Source organism: Pogona vitticeps, chromosome 15, assembly GCF_051106095.1.
Source record: "Pogona vitticeps strain Pit_001003342236 chromosome 15, PviZW2.1, whole genome shotgun sequence".
NCBI classification, from domain to species: Eukaryota; Metazoa; Chordata; class Lepidosauria; order Squamata; family Agamidae; genus Pogona; species Pogona vitticeps.
In genome coordinates, this window is record NC_135797.1 from 5102957 (window position 1) to 5123227 (window position 20271).

General features: G+C 47.1%; 1 protein-coding gene across 2 annotated transcripts; it reads right to left on the bottom strand.

Annotated features, from left to right (window-relative positions):
- Nucleotides 1-1882: 1882 nt before the first annotated feature.
- LOC110080981 (uncharacterized) lies at nt 1883-17321 on the bottom strand. 2 transcript variants are annotated; one of them, XM_072983991.2, is made up of 8 exons: nt 17010-17321; nt 15765-15893; nt 13852-14016; nt 13132-13302; nt 12611-12709; nt 11218-11649; nt 8278-10236; nt 1883-3998 (listed from the first exon to the last, which is right to left on the bottom strand). In XM_072983991.2, exons 1-8 carry the CDS (start codon nt 17014-17016, stop codon nt 3391-3393), a joined length of 3570 nt encoding a protein of 1189 aa, XP_072840092.2. In that variant the 5' UTR covers nt 17017-17321; the 3' UTR covers nt 1883-3390. The 2 variants fall into 2 exon arrangements, with proteins under 2 accessions (XP_072840092.2, XP_078238050.1); XM_078381924.1 differs by lacking the exon at nt 17010-17321 and having other exon boundaries at nt 15765-16783.
- Nucleotides 17322-20271: the final 2950 nt, after the last annotated feature.

A 20271-nucleotide genomic window follows, 5' to 3' on the forward strand; every position in this document is an offset into this window, starting at 1 on the left:
AAGCCTTCACTACCACCTCTGCTGGCCGGGGTTTCTGGGAGTGGCAGTCCAAGAACATGTGGGTTACCCAAGGGTGGGAACCACGGACATGAACACCCCAAATCTGAGGCCAGCATCTCTAAAAACCAGCTGGGTGCCCTTGTTAGTGTGGGCCTACAACTCAGAAGACACGGGACCCGATTTCCTCTCAGTCATGAAGCTCGTTGGGTTTCCTTGGGTCGTTCATTCTCCCTTAGTTCAAATAATCTGAGAACGGCAGAGCTGGAAGGGATCCTATAGATCATCCAGTCCAGCCCCTTTCAAGGAGGCCCTGTGGGGGATTAGAACTCCTAATCCGGCTCCATAGTCACATACCTAAACCACTGAACTATCCAAAAGGAAACACGACCTAATGTTCTTGCTCGCTCCTCTGTACCGAAAAACTCTGGAAATGGTTGCCCTAAGAGGGAATTAAGTTGCTTGCACGTGATTGATTGACTGATTGATTGATTGACACGCCACCTCGTGTGCTGGGATCACTTAAAGCTTCAGATTGCATTGTGTCCTATAAGTAACTTATTATCTCATAGACTAAGAGGGCAACCATCAGATAAAAAGGAAGCTTAAAAGCAGAGTTTTTCAGCAAAGTGCAGTGTTCCTGTTTCCAAACCTTTGTGGGACTTTTCCCTTCTACTCAATTAATGATCATCCATTTTATTACATTTACACCCCCATTCTTTGGCAATAAGTCTCCCCCCCCCCAACCTCCCTGAAGGTTTCTTTAAATTTAAAAGGTACCACATCAAAGCAACAAGTACAAGTTGCTTTCAGCTCCGGGGCATTTAATAAGGGGCATTAAATCAGACTCTCGCACCGAGAAAGCCTCCACGGTTCAAGAGCGACACTGGTAGCTGCCTGGTCTCTGGCGTGCCAGTTTTGCAGCTCTCCGCACAGCACGCAGTGTGACAGACAGAATTAACGCACGCACGCTCTCACAGGCCCCTGTGGGACTCAATCCTGCACCAAAACACACGATCTGCAACACTCCATTGCCAATCTGCTCACGCAGATGGAGATTTCCACTCCAGGGAGAGAAAGCATCATAATATTGTCAAGGCCCGCCTGGCGCATTCCGCGTGGTGCCAGCCGTCTCTCCGGGCCGCAAGGAGGAAGGGGAGATCTCAACAGAAGCCGGGAAGTGAGGAGTAAGGAAGCATATGGTCTCCTCTCCCCGGGAACGTAGGCCAGTTTAAAAGACAGCTTTCAGGCTGAGTAACGAAGATTTTCACTTTTTTAAGCATCAACCGCCAGCTGATCTGTACAACACTGTGTGTTATGTGCCATCAAGTCGGAACAGACTTATTGCAACCCTAAGACAGGCTCTCAAAATAAATGAGATATTTAAGGGGTAGTTTTACCAATTCCACTGCCCCAGCGAGGTTCCATGGCTGAGCAGGGATTTGAACCCTGCTCTTCAGAGTCCTCGTCCGTCACTCTATCCACGACACCACACTGGGAATACTGAGACTAAAGTTAGCATATTCCACTGCTTTGGATCTGCTTCATAGACTTTGCATAAAATGTAAATCAGGTGCATCACTAGTCAACACTAATGCACCCAATTATGTGACACATAATTAAGTGATGTATCGCTGCCTGATCTGAAGAGGTAAATGAAATGAAAGGTGGGAATCCGGACAGATGATAGACACGGGCGCCAGCTGGGGTAGCTAGAATCTGGGCAAAACTGACCCCAACCCAGCAAGGTGGCAATGTTGACTGAGACAGAGTATTCAGCAGTAATAAATTAGGTGAAGATAAAATGGAGGGGTGTTGCATTCATTTATTACATGACTTCTTTATAATTGCTTTCTTGCCAGCCCCCCCAAAAATTACTCCAAGATCAGCTCATAAAAATGTATTTTTAATAACAGGAATAATAGCACAAAAGGAAAAGGAGTTGAGAAGGAGAAGGAAAAAATTCAGACAAAGGCACTTGGTCTCCATCACAGAGTCATTGAGTGCAAGTCCACACTTTGTAAATCCGATTGATTCAATGAGTTTACTCTAGCCAGGACTAGCAACAGGATAGTGCCCAAAATTTGTGCATCTTTTCAGCAAAAATGAGGAAACATGGCTCTCTGTTTTTCTTGCTTCTCATGTGGGTGGATGAGGCCAAGCTGGTCTTTCCCCTTAGCATGTCAAGTTTCTCTTTAGCTCTTGATGTACCACTCTTGACGACTCACGTTTTAATTCCGCAGACCATGCTGCTATAGGCCTGTCTAGAGGGATCGAAGTACCGTAACAAATAAGTGACACACTGGCACGGCTTGATCTGGTGGGGATCAAGGCTCAGCAATGTCTACAGACAAAATTAAAATTGAGGCCCCATATCATGGGAGTCAGCGCCTTCAAAATAATTTTCTTTGAGCTTCCTAGGACAGAAATCCTGATAAATTCCTTCCTTGCTACAGCTTTCCCTCTGGATGATCTTTTTCATCTTTTTTCCATGTAAATGCTAATTTAAGGATTAATTAAAGGCTTCCAAACTGGGAGCCTCTGGGAAAAACAACTCTTTTTAGGAAGCAATACAGCACTAAAGCAGTACGGCGCTAAAGCAGTACAGCGCTAAAGCTGTCCCCCACACCCAAACCTGGTTCAAGATAAAGCCAGAGGCCAGGGTATCTGCATACTGCTTCCTCCCAGGTGGCTCTCGACAGAATCTGAGATCTTCAAGAGAGGCCCCGTTGCATGTCCCATCGCTCTGAAAGGCTGGATCGGTGACAACGGAGAACTTTTTCTGTAGCGGTATACAAGTGTAGCGCTTCTCCTCAAAATCAGGATGGGGCCACAGTTACTGAGCTTCCAACAGGAAGTCAAAACTCTGTTATTTAGTCAGGCCTTTGGCTTTAAACACATTGTGTTCAAATATATTTTAAATTATACATTATTTCTCTTCTGGTTCTACGGCACCTTGTTTGGGGGGGGGATTTTAAAAAACTGAGTTTATATATACCTATAATAAACAGTTTCCTTTAAGTAACTTATGTAGCATGGGAAACATGCCACCATATTAGAAAAAAATAATAACACTCATCTATAAAACATAAAGTATTCAAAAGATCAAAACCATTTCGCCCAGCTTGAAGGAGCTATTTATGGGGAACAGCAAAAAATATATATATTAAAAATCAGAATTAGGCTTTGATGTAAGAGAAAAAATCCCCCCCGGAATCCAGTGAACCACAACCACCGGCAATAAGCAAGCTGGCAAAAAGTCATTTAAAGTAAGAAATATAGTTCCCAGCCCAATCACCCTGGTTGAACAAGACGTCATGTTATCCCTTGATCCCCTTGTGAATCCAAACACAGTATTCCATCTTGCTCCAACAGGGAAGTTGTGATGGGTTTTCAAAATGGCGGAAAATGATCATCGTGGTTGGCCTTGTGCCGCTTCAGCTGGTCACTGCTGATGAAGGAGGCACTACATTGGTTGCAGGAGAAGGCCCGGTGGAGGCGCAGGTGGTGTTTCAGGGACCGGGCGTAGACCAGCCGCTTGTCACAGATATGGCACATGTAGCGTCCTTTCCGACGCCTGGCCCGGTCCCTTCCACCCGAGGGAGAAACCAGTCGGCGCCTCTTCTCGGGGGGCACCGTGTCGTCTTCGGACTCGCTCGACGACGACTCTTCTCCTCGCCAGTCGCTATCTGTATCCCGTTCTACCTCGCTGCTTTCCTCTCTGTCCACATAGGTCACTCTGGAACGACCCTCTCGGAAGTTGTAGGACCTGGTCACGGAGGGTTCCCGATCAAACGCATCGTCTCCTTCCTTTCCGTCGACACAGATCCCTTCAGAATGGACCTCTCGGACTTTGCGGGACGACGGTTCTCCACCATTTTGAGGAGGAAGCTGGACCACGGGCTGTGATTGTTGGGAGGCCACCGCCAGCTGCTGAAGGATAGTGGTCGCCTCTCCATTCTGCCACTTGAATGGACTCAAATCCTCCTCGCTTCTTATCACTGCCAAAACAAAGACATGTACCTTACTCTTAACATCCCATGTTCCTTCCATCAAACGGACGAAGAACTTCGGACAGTTACGCACCATTCCCTGAGAAATCTGTTGGTTTTATTCTACAAAACCCAACCACTCTTTAACCCTCCCTGAGGCTTAAAAATAAGAGAAAAACCATTTAAGAACATAACGTACATTGAATAACAGAACCAAACAATAACGACAATAATTCCCCTCGCTCAAAGGTTTACCGTCTTTTGTTACCGTTTCGAATTTATTTATTTTGTTTCTGTTCTTGACCTACCACCATTCTCCCCATAGGGGACCCATAGCAGCTCACAACCGTTTGAACGAATAGTGGATAAAGACAGAATTCCTGGAACCCCCTCTTATTCCTTAAAAGCTTAGGTCCTTGGCTCACAACAGAGAGTCAAGAGGGAATGGGTCAACCTGGCTTTTAGGGGCAGAACAGCCGAAAGCCTGGGAGTAGCCACCGAGAAGGCCCTGTCTTGTGTCCTCCTCAAATGAGCTTGGGAAGTGGAGGGACCAAGAGAAGGGCCTCCCCAGATGATCTTAAGAGCTGAAAAGGCTCATGGGGGGGGCGGGTTGACTGCCTGGCCCCAAACTATATAGGGCTTTATAGGTAATAATCAGCGCTTTGAATTGGGCCTGGAAACAGCTGATCGTCGTGTTTCAAAATGGCCGCCGGCTGAAGAAAATGGCCCCCTGCTGTTTTTAGGGAGGCTTTTTCGCTTGACAGGCACCAGAAAATGGCCATCGTACGGAGGATCTTCACTGGATGAGCAGGTATTCAGCCCATTGGAACACATTGAACGGTTTTCAATGCGTTTCAATGGGTTTTTTATTTCGTTTGACGACGTGTTCACTCTACAGCGATTTCGCTGGAACGAATTAATGTCGTTAAGCGGGGCACCACTGTATATACAGTACACCCCATCACCAGCGCTTTTTAGCAGTCTGAAGGCAGAGTTTCGAACCATCAGAAGTTTTTGAAACAGTCTACAAAGGCAGCCCCAGATGCAGTGAATTGCAGTAGTCCAAGCAAGACGGGACCAAGGTCTTTGTCATCACGGCCAGATCAGACCTCTCAAGGAACGGGCGCAGTGGAAGCACCGGCTTTAACCATGCAAAAGCCGCTCCCGGCCACCGCCGACACCATGCCTGCAAGCTCAGGGTTGAATCCAGAAGCCCGCCACTCTCCCAGCAAAACAGACACCACAAAGGACAGAGGAAAATGGGATATCGTCCCAAGCTCCATTCATTAGTACTTTTTTTTACATCAGAAGAGGTTTTAGGGCTAGGGAGTCCCGCCTCTCTGCTCTGACTTTTCCCCCTCTTTGTTGACTGAGTCTGTTGAGGTCTGTAGCTCAAATCAATTTTTTCCCCCAGCTTGCTGTCTTTCTCTTTCTAATGTCTCTGAGTTGAGAACGTAAATGCCAGTTGATGAGAAAAGGGGGTACAGTGGTGCCTCGCTTGACGACGTTAATTCGTTCCAGCGAAATCGCTGTAGAGTGAAAACATCGTCAAACGAAATAAAAAAGCCCATTGAATCGCATTAAAACCCCGTTAATGCGTTCCAGTGGGCTGAAAACTCACCGTCCTGCGAAGATCCTCCATAGGGGCGGCCATTTTCCATGCCTGTGCAGCGAGGAATCCGTCCCTAAGCACAGCAGGGGGCCATTTTCTTCAGACGGCGGCCATTTTGAAATCCGACGATCAGCTCTTTTTGATCTTTGTAAAGCGAAAATCAGTTCCTGAAGCAGGGAACCGATCATCGCTAAGTGAAATTCCCCCATTTAGACCATTGTCTTGCGATCGCAATTGCGATCGCAAAAACCTCATCATAAAGCGATTTCCTTGTTAAGCGAGGCAATCGTTAAGCGGGGCACGACTGTAGACTAATCTAATGTGCCCTGTGAATCCCTGCACATCTGTTGCGAGGAATTTAACCAGAAATTCAAAACTCCGCAACGGGATCTTGACATTTCTACTCGCCTTACGGAACAAGTTCTACTAGCAGACAGGAAGCTGGTCGGCTGTGGCGAACAGGCTTAACTAGATGAGACAATGAAGATCAGACACCCGATATCCTATCTCTCTACATTTGAGCAAACAGCTATCTGATCAGAATTTCAGCCCTAGGGGATTGCTCTTGTCTTCAGTGCTTTCTCCCACTGTCATTTAGGAGATTATAATCTCACACACAGAGGCATGCGGAAAAATACCATTTGCTAAAATGTAAAAGAGAGGGAAGATCCAATCAGATATCTGTTGCCTAATTATGTGCCTGGGACTGTAAACAACAAAGTCTCCAGCTCGTCTCAATACAGCCACGGGCTCCCTGCAAGAAGCCCGCATTGCGTACAATTAAGTCACAACCCATCCTATAAGATTTAATACAGGAATTATACAGTACTGAGAATATTGGCTGCATAAATGCTATCAGGACTGAAGATGTGGGCTTGCCGTGAAAGGGAAAGCCCTAGAGATGAGATTTTTGTATTTTTTTTGACATTTCTCCGTTCTAGGAATTTAATTCATAGACACTTGGATGTGGTTCAACGGAGAACAAGAAGGCTTAAATTGGAAGACTTTCAGGCTTAGCTAGGCCTAGCTTCCTGTTTGGAAAGAAAGTTCCCAGCTAGCACTGGGGCAGGAAGAGGAAGCTTGGGTGGGACTAGGCCTGAGGTCTTTTTTTTCCAGGCGAGCCACAGTGGGGCGTCTGTAGGGTGTGTGTTAAATCGGGTAGAATACCCAGAATAAGGAATTATGAGCTTGGTAGTGCAAGAAATCAGAAAAAACCCCATTGTTAAAGAGCACACCCGACTTCCTCCATTCACAACCTTTTTTTTTTCTTAGAAAAGTTTTCTAGTTCCGAGGGCCACGAAGATACGTTTTAAAAACACCCGGGCAAGACAGAGATTGATTTTAAAAACCCAACACAGATAAACTGGATCCGCCCTTGGCAGGGATCCCTTCCAACTTTCTCATCCCGTTACTGAAATAATGTATGCAAAATATGACAGAGGGAGTGAAAATGAAAGCCACTTGCCTTTTAATAGGTTAAACGTGTGGGTGTTTCTTAGGGCAGAATTTTAATCCTTTTTTCACCCGGCAGGATCAGGCAAGGGCTGAAATGTGTGGCTGGATTAATGGAACAAGCTGTATGTGGGGACGCCTCTGGACATTTCCGCCGGTCCAAAACATTGTGACCAGATTACAACTGGGGCTGGTCAGAGGGATCCCATAATGAGCCTCCCCGGGTGTTAAGATCATCAAGGGAGGGCTTTCTCTTAGTCCGACCACCCTCATGGGTACATCTGGTGGGGACACAGGTGAGAGCCTTCTCTGTGGCTACTCCCAGACTTTGGAACTCCCTCCCACTGGAAAACAGGCTGTCCCCCAACCAGGTCTCTTCAGGCAGGCTTTCCCTCACTGACTGACTTCCTGGGTGGGGCATTTAAATAGATTGTTGTGCCTTACTGCTTTGAATGTGTTTTTGTGTTGCTTTTGTTTACTGTTGTTTACTGTGGTGTTTGTTTGATCTGTTTAAATACCTGTCTGCTTACTATTTTCAGCTTTGAATATTGCCTTTTAATGATGCAAGCCACCTTGGGTCTGTTTTAAGGAGAAAAACAGGGTAAAAATATTTAAAATAAATAACGAAAGAGATACTGGTTAAACTGCAGTACTGCAGCCAAAACTCTGCTCACGATCCGGGTTCAATCCCAGATAGCCAGTTTGAGGTTCACTTAGCCTTCCGTCCTTCTGAGGTCAGTTAATTGACTACCAAGAGAGTGCTTTAAGGGCTATGGGGCACTATATCACCAGCACACTTTGCTTTTGCAAGCAAAGGATTTATGGTTTATACCGTATTTTTCTGTGTATAAGACGCCCCCATGTATAAAATGCCCCCCACTTTTCTAATCCAAAATTAAGAAATCTAAGTGGGTCTTAGCAAGTGCAGGGAGAAAGGGATCAAAGCGCTGCAGGATCGCTTTGATCCCTGCTTTCCCCTCCACTTGTTTTTGTTCTCTCCTTAGTTTGCTTCCGTGTATTATTTATTTATTTATTTATTTATTTATTTATTTATTTATTTATTTATTTATTTATTTATTTATTTATTTATACCCCGCCTATCTGGCCCACCGGACTACTCTAGGCGGCTAAGATGACCCTCAATTTTTAGTCTAAAGATTTTAGACAAAAGTATAGTCTTATACGTGGAAAAATACGGTAGGTTGAAAAACATAACCAACCTACCTGGCTCAGCGTGTCGCGCCTTGCAGTTGTGTTCGCCAAAATATCTGGCCTGGCAGAGCGGGCAGATCTGGACGGCTGGGAGGGAGATCTTCTGAGCAGGGATCTCTAACGTGATCTTGGTTCCTGGGGGCAAGGTCGCGGAGCTGACCAGAAGCAAGCCTCCATTTGCAGCTCCCTGCTGGACGAGGTTCAAGCCAGGCGGTGCTGAGGCCGAGCATAGACCGCTTGGAGGAACCATAAGAGTCAACGGCCCTGGGTTTGAACTTGCAAGAGGACCCGGAACCATGGGAGGGGAGGACAAAACAAGGAAGGCAGAAGTCGCCTCGGCACACGGCTGGGCTCTGTTTGCGGCTACCGGCTGCGGCCCCACTGAAGCTGTCACAGAGGGTGGAATTAGGAGTTGAGCTGAATTTGAAGGCCAAAGAATGGGCATATTTTGGGCAGAACCCACAGAAGGCAGGTGGCTTGAATTTGTAATTATGGTTCCTTGGGATGCCAAGGATCCCACCGAGACTATTATGGGGAAAGGCGTCTGGGGACGAGCGCCCCTGCCTGAGGGGCCAGCCCCAGAAGCTCTGACCACTTGGGCGGGCAACAGAGAGGTCTCTGGTTCAGGAAGCCGACTGGTTGGGACCGTTCTCCAGGTTGGACCTTGAGGTCTAGCTACCACCATCTGGTTTGTCTGCAGAGGCTCAGCTCCTTCTGAACCACGAAGGGGCCCAGTTTCCGAAACTGACGGAGCAAGCGGTTGGGACTGGAGGGGAGCCAGGTTGGGCTCGGCAGACCCGGTGGCTTTATCGCCCAGAAACATTAAGGCCGACGGCTTGCGTCGTTGTGGAGGCTCCGTGAGCCCCCGAGCAGAGTTTGAGGATCTTCCGGGATTGCTCGCGCGAGCCGGATCCGGGAGCTCCCCTCTTCCGTTCATTGGGACCGAGGGACGGAAGGGAACGGAGGACTTCTCAGGGCACGAAGGCCTCCCTGTTGGTTTGCTAGAACCAGAGGATTCCGGTGGACGTCTAGCCAGTCCCACGAGCTGGTCTTCTCCTCCAGAAGGAGCCGCTGGGGATGCCGATAAAGCTCGGGCATCCGAGCTTTTCGGACGCTGGGCGGTTTGTTGTCGACGTTCGCTGAGATGCCGCCCGGCCACCCCGGCGTGTGCGGAGGGCTCCTCGTGGCACTTCAGGTGGAATTTGTATTTGTACTTCCGGCTGAAGAACTGGCCGCAGATCTCGCACTCAAAGCGCCTGTGGCACCGTTTGTGATGGCGAAGGAGCCTGGCGCTGGGGTAGGTCTTGCCGCACTCCTCGCAGCGCAGCGCGGGCTGGGGGCGGTGGCCTCCTTTGCCAAAGATGTGGACGTTCATGTGCTTCAGCAGCTCGGCCCGGGAGAAGAAGCTGCTCTCGCACTCGAGGCAGGCGAAGGCCCGGATCCCCCTGTGATGGCGGAAATGGTTCTCCAGGCTGCTCTTCAAGAAGTAGGCCTTGGGGCATAAGGAGCACTGGTAGTGGCGCTCGCCGGAGTGGGACTGCTGCTGGTGCTTGGTGAAGTTGGAGGGATCCGAGAAGGATTTGCCGCAGACGTGGCAGCCGTACGGCTTTTCCCCTTTATGGATCCGCAGGTGCTTCCACATATTGCTGCTGTTGCTGAATTCCCGGCCGCACTCGGGGCATCTGTAATGGCGGGAACCATTTTTGAGCGTCTCTCTCTGGCGTGCTTTCCGAGCGGGGGCTGGCCGTGTCGCTCTTTCCTCAGCTTCCTCGGTTTCCTCGGCCTCGCTCTCTCCCGGCCACTCTTCCTCCGAGCTGCCCTCCGAACCTTCTCCGCTGTTCTCCTTGCCCTCCTCTTCGTCTCCCGGAGCATACCGGACCGTCTCGTTTCGCCGGCGTAAGGGGTACGGCTTTGAGGGACGCCCTTCTGGAGTCGGAGAGCGGGAGCTTTCCGAACTCGCGTCGGCGCGGCCTGCAAGAGGACGGAAAGAACACAGAGAGCTACGTTGAGATCTTCGTTATTTTGGTTCAAGAAGGCTGGACTTCGACAAACTGTAGCTTTGGATTCAACTTACAGGCCTTCTAAACCCGTTGTTCCTGACCTGGAGTCTCCAGATGTTATTGGACTACACCTCCCAGAAAGAAGCTTTTACGCCTAGTTTGCCAGGATTTCTGGGAGTTGTAGTCCAAGAACATCTTCTAGGGACCCAAGATTGGGAAACACTGCTCCAAACCCATTGGCCTCAATTAAAAACTAGAGTAGAGCCATTGAATCCATGGCATTTACTCATTCTTCAGCAAGTGACTCCACAGCCCCTATTGTGGGTGAAATATTATTTATGTGCACGTCGGTCATTAACCACCACAAAGAGTGCTTTTCTCCACGTTGGGCAGTACACCAATATAATAAATTCATTTCTGTTATTTATATATACAGTGGTGCCTCACAAGACAAATGCCTTGCGGGACAAAAAAACGCAAGACAAATGGTTTTTTCGATGGCTATGGTACCTGGCAAGACGGCTTCTTCTATGGCCATGCTTCGCAAGATGATTTTCCCCCCAAGACCGATGCCTCGCAAGACGAAAAAATTTCATTCGTCTTGCGAGGTTCCCATAGGAATGCATTGCAATGCATTCCTATGGGAAGCTTTTCGCAAGACGATTTTTTCGCAAGACAGCGCTTCTCGTAGAATGACTTACATTCATCTTGCGAGGCACCATTGTATCACCCCGTTAGTGCACAGCGCTATACATATAAAACCAAAAACGAACATAGCCAACAATAAAAAAATGGAATAAGCCAACAATAAAAAAAAGAGGGAGGGGGCTTTTGCTATCAGATTCGATCCTGGGTCTCACTTTCATTCTCAAGATCTAACCACGACACCACAAAAGCATCCGATGAGAAGATCGGAGATTGCACAGACCGTCGTGGAGAGGGGTGGGCTCACCTCCGGTGGGCTTCTGACCATGCTCAAGCATCTCTCCTCTGGCTAAGTCCTCGGTGGGGGCACAAGCCCTCCGGCTGTTCCCATTGGGAGCCCCCATCTCAACATCTCCGTAGTGCAACCTCTGCCTCGGCTTCTTCCTCGGGAGATCGGCTGCCTCTTCTCTCTCGCTAGCGGTACCGGCGTCCGAGCTGCTGTCCGGCTGTTTCCGCACAACTGGGGATTGCAGCCTTCTCAAGCAAACAGACAGTTTCTTGAGGAAAACCAGCTTTCCACAGGGTAGCCTGGCCACAGAGGAGGTGGAAGCCACGGGCTTTTCTTGAGAGACGCCCTCCACGCAGCTTCCACCAGCTAAGGAATCCACGTTTTCCTTTGGATGGTCTGCTTCATCAATGGCCGCCGGCATACGCCCCTCTCTAAATTCAGCCTCATAGTCTACGGAAGAGAAAATACAACATTTAAGGACAGAGTTTGTGGAGGGAAATAGAAGGGGGAGGAAACATGACCCCTCTTTCTTAATTCCTAATGGGGACAAGGATTCTGGCAGGCCTCGATCCTTCCTTTGTTGCTTTCACATTTGTCCCCTAGTCGCCAAATGTTTCCTGTTTGCGAGAACACATTTTGCCTGGATTTCTGCAACTGGACCAAACCCAGGCAGCTTGTCAAGAGTTCATGGACCCCGTGAGAGATTTCTAGCCTCCGTGAGGGAACCAAGCCAGAGATTCACCTCAGGCACATTTTTGCGCAAAATGGAGGCAGCCATTAAAAAGGTATGCACCTCGGGGCCCTCCAGACAGCCTGCCTGGGTGAAAATGAGAAATTTAGTGAGATGTCTTGACATCCCAGCTTAGAAAGCTCCGCAGATGGCATAAATCAGGCCGTCACGGAGCGCCATCTGAGCACCTTTGAGTCCTCCTCTGTCTGATAGACCTCAACATGGCAAACGGCTAGCCGAAGGATCAAACGTGAACTCTCTCTGGAGGCAGAAAGGTCGAAAATGAGGCTGTCCCTCTTTGGGCCCATCCTGAGAAGGCAGGAAAAGGCCGTCATGCTGGGCAAGGTGGAAAGCAGCAGGAAAAGAGGAAGGTCCCAATGTGAAATGAACAGACTCCCTAAAGGAAACCCTGGGATTGAGTTTGAAACTGGATGAGACGTTTCTATCCTGGATCTCCTTCACATACACACCCATGGCATCAAGAACCCCCTGGAGCCTGTCTAAGTTTGGGGGAACAAAGTGTTTTTCTTTCCTTTCAAGAGTTGCCTCGCTTAAACATCGAAAGAACGAACATGTGTGACAGGAAGGAGTCACGGCCAAGGAAGCCCAAAACACCCAACCTGTGGGGAAAGGTCTGAAGGTACAGCTTGGATTTCCGCTACTCTTCCCCCACCGCCTCACCTCGTAAAGCTTCTCCTTCCACGCAAGCCTCGTCGTAATCGGGGTCCTCGCGGATGTATTCGTCGTGCAGGTCTAAGGGATGTCCCCGAGGCCATTCACCTGTACAAGGGTGAGAGGGGTGGGGAAAAAAACACAGGTCCTTGAGGAATAAAAAGAGGAGAAAAAAATCAGGGCAAGAGGGCTCAACAAGAGCCCTTCTCAGCTGCTACCCTCTAGTAGCCTTCTACAGTGGTGCCTCGCTTAACGACGATAATCCGTTCGAGGAAAATCGCCATAAGCGAAAACATCATAAAGCGGATTCGTCATAATGGGGCAATCGTAAAGCGAGGCACCACTGTATTCAGAGGTAGACTGCTCCTACTAGGGAGGCTCTGTTGAGCCTTCCGCAGCTGGAATTTGTTCACGCTAAGAGATTGGAGATCCATTAAAAAAGGAGTTGTAAAGGCATCCCATTTCCCAGCCAGCACTGGAAGAAGCAGGGTGGGGCTTTCATGTTGTCCTTCTTCCAGGACATCACTTACGGGTCTTGTTCGTCTCTTGGTGTACATCATCGCTGTCTGCTTCAGACCAGTGCTCCCAGTAGGTCACCAGCTCCTTGATGGCCCTCTCTGCTTCGTCCAACTGGTCATCCAGTTCGCTCCTACCGACTTCGAGGGATAAGCGGGGGATGATAATCGGTGAAGGAGGCGCTCCTGCAAAGGGGCCGCGGAGAGAGGCAAAGGGTGAAACCTGAGTTCAAGGCTGCCGGGCCACCCGGGCGTCATCCGTACGCAGCAACCTGTGGAGTTGTGACTCTGATTTCAGGAGGGTGGGGTAGGGAATTTGCTCCCAGTTTTGGCCCAAACGTTAAACGAGCTATCGAAATTGCTGCAGGTGCCATTCAGCAACTTATATCTCTCCTCTAAAGTTCGGAATAAAACCTGGAGCGGGTTCAACCAACCCTGCAAAGTCAACGACATCAACCTCCGCCGGGAGCAACAGGGAGACCAGATGGTTTTGAGCCACAACTCCCGTGATCTCTGGACCTTTTGGAACCTTTTGGAACCAACATCCAAAATACCTGGAGGGCCAAAGACTTCCCTCCCCGACGTATACCCTCTGTCTGCCTTTGCAGCGCATTTTATTCTATTCCCAGGCATTGCACCAGCCAGAGAAAGAAACGAGACACAGAAGTTTTTATATATTAAAAATAGGCTGAAAATCCATGGAAATAACCACCCCCAAAATTCTAGCTCTCTTACTGGCAGGAGGAGGAGAAGGCGGTGGCGGCGAAGGAGGAGGTGGTGCCAGCGACAGTAAGAACTCATCATTTGTCTCGCTGTCTTGGAAGGATGATGAGCTCTCGCTTGTTTCCCAAGACAGGTCAAACCGGCTACCGTCCGGAAGAATCCCAGAGATGGAGAAATCTGTTGAAGAGAAAATGGGATTTTCAACGGGCTAGCGATTCGTTTCCGGGCACAATCCAAAGGGCTGGTTCGAACCTGTAAAGCCCTAAACGGCCAGGATCCAAACAATCTCAAGGACCGCGTCTCCCTCTATGAGCCTCCTCGAGTGCTAAGATCCTTAAGGGAGGCCTTGCTCTCAGTCCCACCACCTTCACCAGGTGCCCTTGGTGGGGGACACGGGAGAGGGCCTTTTTGGTGGCTGCACACAGACTGTGGAACTCCCTCCCACTGGAGGCCAGCCTGGCCCCCTCTTGGCTCTCCTTCAGCCGGCAGACCTTTCTCTTCCGGTGGCTACCCGTTCGGGGCTGTCTGTCTGAAGAGAGGCTCTAAAATGGGAGGGTTTGTATTTTTGTTGCTTTCAAATGTTTTAGTCATTTTTAGTATAATGGTTATTTAATTCTTTTTAAATATTGGAATAAATTACCACTTTTAGCTTTTAATGGTGTGCTTTTCATTCCGAAGTTGGTTTGGGCCCTTTTTTAGGAGGAAGGTGAGAGAAAAATATAAGAAAGAAAGAAAGAAAGAAAGAAAGAAAGAAAGAAAGAAAGAAAGAAAGAAAGAAAGAAAGAAAGAAAGAAAGAAAGAAAGAAAGAAAGAAAGAAAGAAAGAAAGAAAGGTGTTTCTGCCCTCCACAAGTCTTGGGGAACCATCAAAAAAATTAGACGCACAGCTTACCCACCTCTGTTCTAAATCCACTGGAAACTGAAGGGATCAAATGAATACATATTATTTATTTATTTATCTGCTAAGTAGCAACACTGATACCCTAAGTTTACACATTCATGTAGTGAAGCAATTTACAGAAAGTTTATATATATACTGTATATAGTTTAACCATAGCCACTTTGCTTTCTGTAAATTGCTTTGATAAATGAATGTGTAAACTTAGGGTATCAGAGTTTCTGCTTTAGCAGATAAGAACAGATAAAGGGGCGAGGCAGCCTGGATGGCTGTGGTTTGCAACTAGTCTAACTGGGAATGTGTCGGTGATAAGAGCCTAACCACCCAGAACTTGGAGGGATGATATCTGCAAACCCTCCTTCCCTGCCCCCCTCCCCATCGTTTCCCCCCCCCCCTTACTCATTTGAAGGCTTATAAAAATATATTCTGCAGCCAGAATACTAACTGCTTGAAAATGGAAGAAAACCGAAACACCAAATTGTGAAGAACTAGTGGAAAAAGATTATGGACATGGCAGAGATGGACATATTAACGGAAGCTTTGAAAGACAATTCAATCCAAGAAGCATCTGAAAAATGGGACCCTACATATAACTGGATCCGTTCTATAACTTGAAAGCCAAATGTGATGATTTTAATACAAAATTGTCAAATAACTCTAGTTGGAATTATATAGGCAACTAACAGACACAAAAATCTTTAAGTATATAAAAATTAAAAATAAAAAAAATTATATCTATGTTTCTGAGAGTGAAGTTGGTGACTCTTTGCTTGCTTTCAGCTGAAAATAAACAAATATCTATTGGATTTCTCTGTCTCTGGCTGATTGATGAATGCAATAGAGCCAGGCAAAAAGGCAGGAAATAGTGTCTTGGCACCCTTCAAAACTTAGCCATGATTGAGCACATCCATTCTTTAAAAAATCGTTTTTATTTAGAAATAAAGCGAGAGAGAGATGCTTCTCACCCTTGAGGTTTGTTGAATGGGGGTGTGTGTGAGAATTTCTGCCAAACTTTCCTGATCTCTTACCATCATCCTGAGGGCCGACGGGAGAGCCGGATGGGCGCGGCTTTTTGGAAATCTTCGGCAGCTGGTCAGGATCTATGCTCCTCACCAGGCTGTCCAGCAACTCCAGAAAGGAGCTTGAAAACGAGGCGCCTACGATGAAAAACGGCGGTGAGGGGGGGGGAGGAAGATTAGGAAGGAAAAAAACAAGAGATTCCAGACACAGGAAACAGACTAACATCACGCATCCTCCCTGGGCGAGCATCACGCATCCTCCCTGGGCGAGCTATAATCCCCATTCCTGTTTTGTCAGGATCTGGAGGTGAAAGATTCACATCCGCATTTCATTTTCTGGCCAAGGACAGGGAGTCAAAATCAACCAGAGAGGATCGGTCGAAATGGTTACGGCTCCCTTCTCAGAAATGGCCTACAAGAGCCCAGGATAGCTTCTGTGAAATAAAATGAATTATAGTCCCTAAAAGCGTGGACCAAAGACAATCTGTTTGCTTTTAAAGTGGCCTTTCGAGTATCACAGGACTCTGCTGGTTTGGGTTCAAAACAAATTACAGATTAACACAGGTCTGCGTTCATACAAGTTACAGATTAACACAGGTCTGCGTTCAAACCAGTTACAGATTAACACAGGTCGCTGCTTCAGAAATACGTACTTGTCGGGGGCGCAAGCAATTCAAAGAGCGAAAGGCTGCTATTTCCGATAGACATGTTGCCGATTCCTTAGGAAAACCAGCAGACATTCCCAAACTAGAGCAGAGACTTGGGTTCAAATTCCGCCGGGGACGTTTAAACTCAGGCGGCAACGGTAAACTGCTCCTTGAACCTTTCCAAAAACAAAAAACACACAACCCTCTTTGGGTTCACCTTCAATCGGGAGCGACTGGAGGGCAACCTAACGCACCAACGAATGGAAGGAATCCAGCGAGAGCTGAAAATTCCCGACGGCCGTTAGTGGCAACGGAAGACACGTGTCTCCTTGAAATCCGCGAGTTAAACAGGGCTCGGCTCCGGCTTAAAACGTGCAAGAGCCCACAGTGCACTTAAGCCCAGCAGCCACCGGCACTCCGCCTTCTCCAAGCCGGGCGCGCTTTTTAAAATGCTCCAAGCCGTGCGCCCCTCCGCTCCTGCCCTGTCCGGTTTGCGCACCACGCTAGATGATGCACAGTCCGAAAACGACACCCCAGGAAGAGCACAGGACCTCGTGTCTGCGCTGAGCGGATAACCAGAAGCATCTCTGGAAGTAAATCAACTCACCTTGCATGGCTGCTTTCGTCCCTTTCGTCCCTCTTGAAGGACACCGCGTGATGCCCAAGCAGAACTTTTCCTGGCTGTCCTCCCTTCTTCCCCTTAGAAAGCAGAGAAAAAGGGAAAGATGTGTGCATGTACACACACCACATGCACCGGGGGAGGACACAGTCTCAGGAGAGGCCGGATGTGAGCAAGGGGGGGGGGGAGACTGGGTGGGTAAATTGCCCGGGGGAGAGCCTGGGCTATCCAAATAAGGGATATGGCGAGGTGAGAATCAATGGTATGCAGTCAATTAGACCCCCTCCCAGGAGCTTCTTGTGTTTGTGGGTCGGGGAGAGAGACACCTACTGTAGGTTAAAAAAAAAACACACAAATCAACAAAAAAAAGCCACTATTTGGCCCTAAAGAAATCCAGTGATATTTAATCCTGTTACTTAGGATTCGGAGAGGCTGTACCTTAAAAGAAAGAAGCCGAAGGTGTTCCCGTGTTTTCGTTTATTATTATTATTTTTTTACTATTCATTGGTCTAGAAATAGGCCTCTAAAGTTTCCTGAGTTGTTCGCTTTATTTTAAATAAAGCATTTTATATTAAAATATAATGTATGTGTGTATGTGTGTGTGTGTGTGTATATATATATATATATACTGTACACACACATGCATACATACATAGATATACATATACATACACATATACATACATATACATACATATACATATACATATATATATACACACATACACATATACATATACATATATATACATACATATACAGTGGTGCCTCGCATAGCGAAACGTCGCTAAACGGAATTTAAAAAGCCATAGAAACGCATTGAACTTCGTTCAATGTGTTCCTATGGCTTTAAAACTCACCGTTAAGCGATGTTCCTCCATAGCGGCGCCATTTTCGCGCCCTAGGTAAGCTAGGGCAGGGCGCGAAAATGCGGCGCGGACCTCCCGGTGGCCATTTTGGAACCGCCGATCAGCTGTTCTCCCCCGCTTCGTTATGCGATAGCGAAAAAACGCCATAGGGGCCATCGCTGAGCAAATGCTCCAGCGATGGCCCAGAGCGCCTCGTTAAGCGATTTCATCGCTCAGCGGGGCGCTCGTTAAGCGAGGCACCACTGTACATGCACATATACATAGATATAGATATACATACATATACATATACAGTGGTGCCCCGTATAGCGAGGTTAATCCGTTCCGGATTAACCTTCGCTATACGAAAACATCGCTGTGCGGGGCAGGAAAACCTATTGGAACGCATTAAACTTAGTTTAATGCGTTCCAATAAGTGTGTAAACGTACCCCCTCCAGCGATGTTTTCACTCCGGTGGCCATTTTGGAGCCGCCGATCAGCTGTTCGGCGGCTCCAAAATGGCCGCCGGAGCCCCAATCGTCGCAAAGCGAGTGCGGCGATTGGGGCTGATCCGTATAGCGATCCCCAAAAAGGGATCGCTATACGGATTTTTCGTTAAACGGTGCACTCGTTAAGCGAGGCACCACTGTATATACATATACATATATATATATATACTGTATACATATACATACATACATACACACACACACACACAAACACACACAAAAAAATATTTTTACCCCACCTTTCTCCTCAAAAGGAAGCCAAGGCTCTTAAGAACATGCTGTACTCTTTGAAAAAGAATCAAAGTGGGGTGGCCGGAAGTGTTCAGGATCAGTTTGGGTTGAATGGTATTTGGAGAAACCCAAAGATACAAAGAGTAACAAGCATGTGGCCCCATGAAGGATAATTCTTATATTTCCCTGTGAGCTTTCGTGAACACCTCCACTTCATCAGACATCGAGAGACTGCATTTTCTGTCTTCTTGAGGAATTTTTACAACAGGACCCTAAAACATAAAGCCTCATCGCCACACGTAACTGATGAATATTTAGAATGTGAAACTGGTACAGTATTTCTTCTAAGTTTCATTCCATTTCATTCTGTCTCTTAATGTCTGACGAAGAGGTTGTGTCCACGGAAGCTCGCGTTAAAATATAAGAGTTAGCCTTCGCTTAAGATGCCCTTTTGTCTGTGGCTTGTCTAGGCTTGTTTCTCCGGATTTCGCCTGATATGCTTCAGCGGACTGGCTCATATTCAGAGAAGCCTCGTTGGCCTTATTATTATTGAAAAGAGCTGGATTTTAGTTAATTAAGGGTAAGTTTGAGAAGTGCAGAAATTTCCAGTTGGACAGCTACGTGGAAAAGGTTTGTTCGGTATAAGCTTTCTTCAACTAAAGTCTTCCAAGGCAGAGATTGTTTGGCATTTGTGTTCATGTGGTTTCTACAGAAATTTATTATTTTTTAAACTATTTTATCCCGCCTTTTTCGTCGTCATGCGCTGTTAAGTGGCTTCCCGCTATTGCAGATCTTATTGGTTTGTGAGGTCTAAATAATAATAATAATAACAATAACAATAACAATAACAATAACAATAACATTTATTATTATTATTATTATTATTATTATTATTATTATTATTATTATTATTATTATTATTATTATTATTATTATTATTATTATTATATTTTGGTCAATTTTCCTTTGAAATACGTGCCTTAATCTTGCAAGGTAGAATGTTTGTTTGCTTCTTCGTGTTGATGTTATACTCTCTCTCTCTCTCTCTCTCTCTCTCTCTCTCTCTCTCTCTCTCTCTCTCTCTCTCTCTCTCTCTCTCTCTCTCTCTCTGTATGTGTTTTTGGGGAAACAAGAGTTCTGTCTGAAAATTGCTGGTTTATTTTATTTGACTTGGAGGTGCATTGGTGGGAAATGAGCTGGATTAACTCCCTGTCTGGGATATTAAACTGCCAATAAGAGAGCAGAAAGACGGAGTATTATTATTATTTTTTAAGTTGGCATCCTTAATTGGTATTATTTTATTGCTCTGAAACCAGAACATCTCCAGGTCCCCTTGTGCTTGTTTTCCACTGGCTGCCTTCTAAATGAACGGGTGCATGCATTTAGTAATGCTAATGAGATGCCCCTGGGGTTTGGGATGTAATCAGCTTGATGTCCATGATTGCGTTAACTAGCTTGAGCTAATTGGGCAAACCCTTAGTTGGGAATGAGGGGAGAAACCCAGCCTGGTTTGCATTGATAAAGCGAGAGCTACAGTTAAGCGAGGACAAAGATTTGCAAACAATTTATACGGGATAGCACAGAACTAAGTACACCCCTCCTCACATTTCACAAATATTTTGGCATATCCTTCCATGTGACACTGAAGAAATGACACTCGT

Bases quoted from the DNA above. Each gene is read 5' to 3' on its own strand.
- LOC110080981 (XM_078381924.1), bottom strand. From the start codon at position 16,005: ATGCTCGCCCAGGGAGGATGCGTGATGTTAGTCTGTTTCCTGTGTCTG. The intron at 10,237-11,217 runs GTGAGCCCACCC...GTCCTCTTGCAG, and splicing joins TGGTCAGAAGCCCACCGGAG to GCCGCGCCGACGCGAGTTCG. The intron at 3,999-8,277 runs GTAGGTTGGTTA...TTGTTTTGGCAG, and splicing joins GGCGCGACACGCTGAGCCAG to TGATAAGAAGCGAGGAGGAT.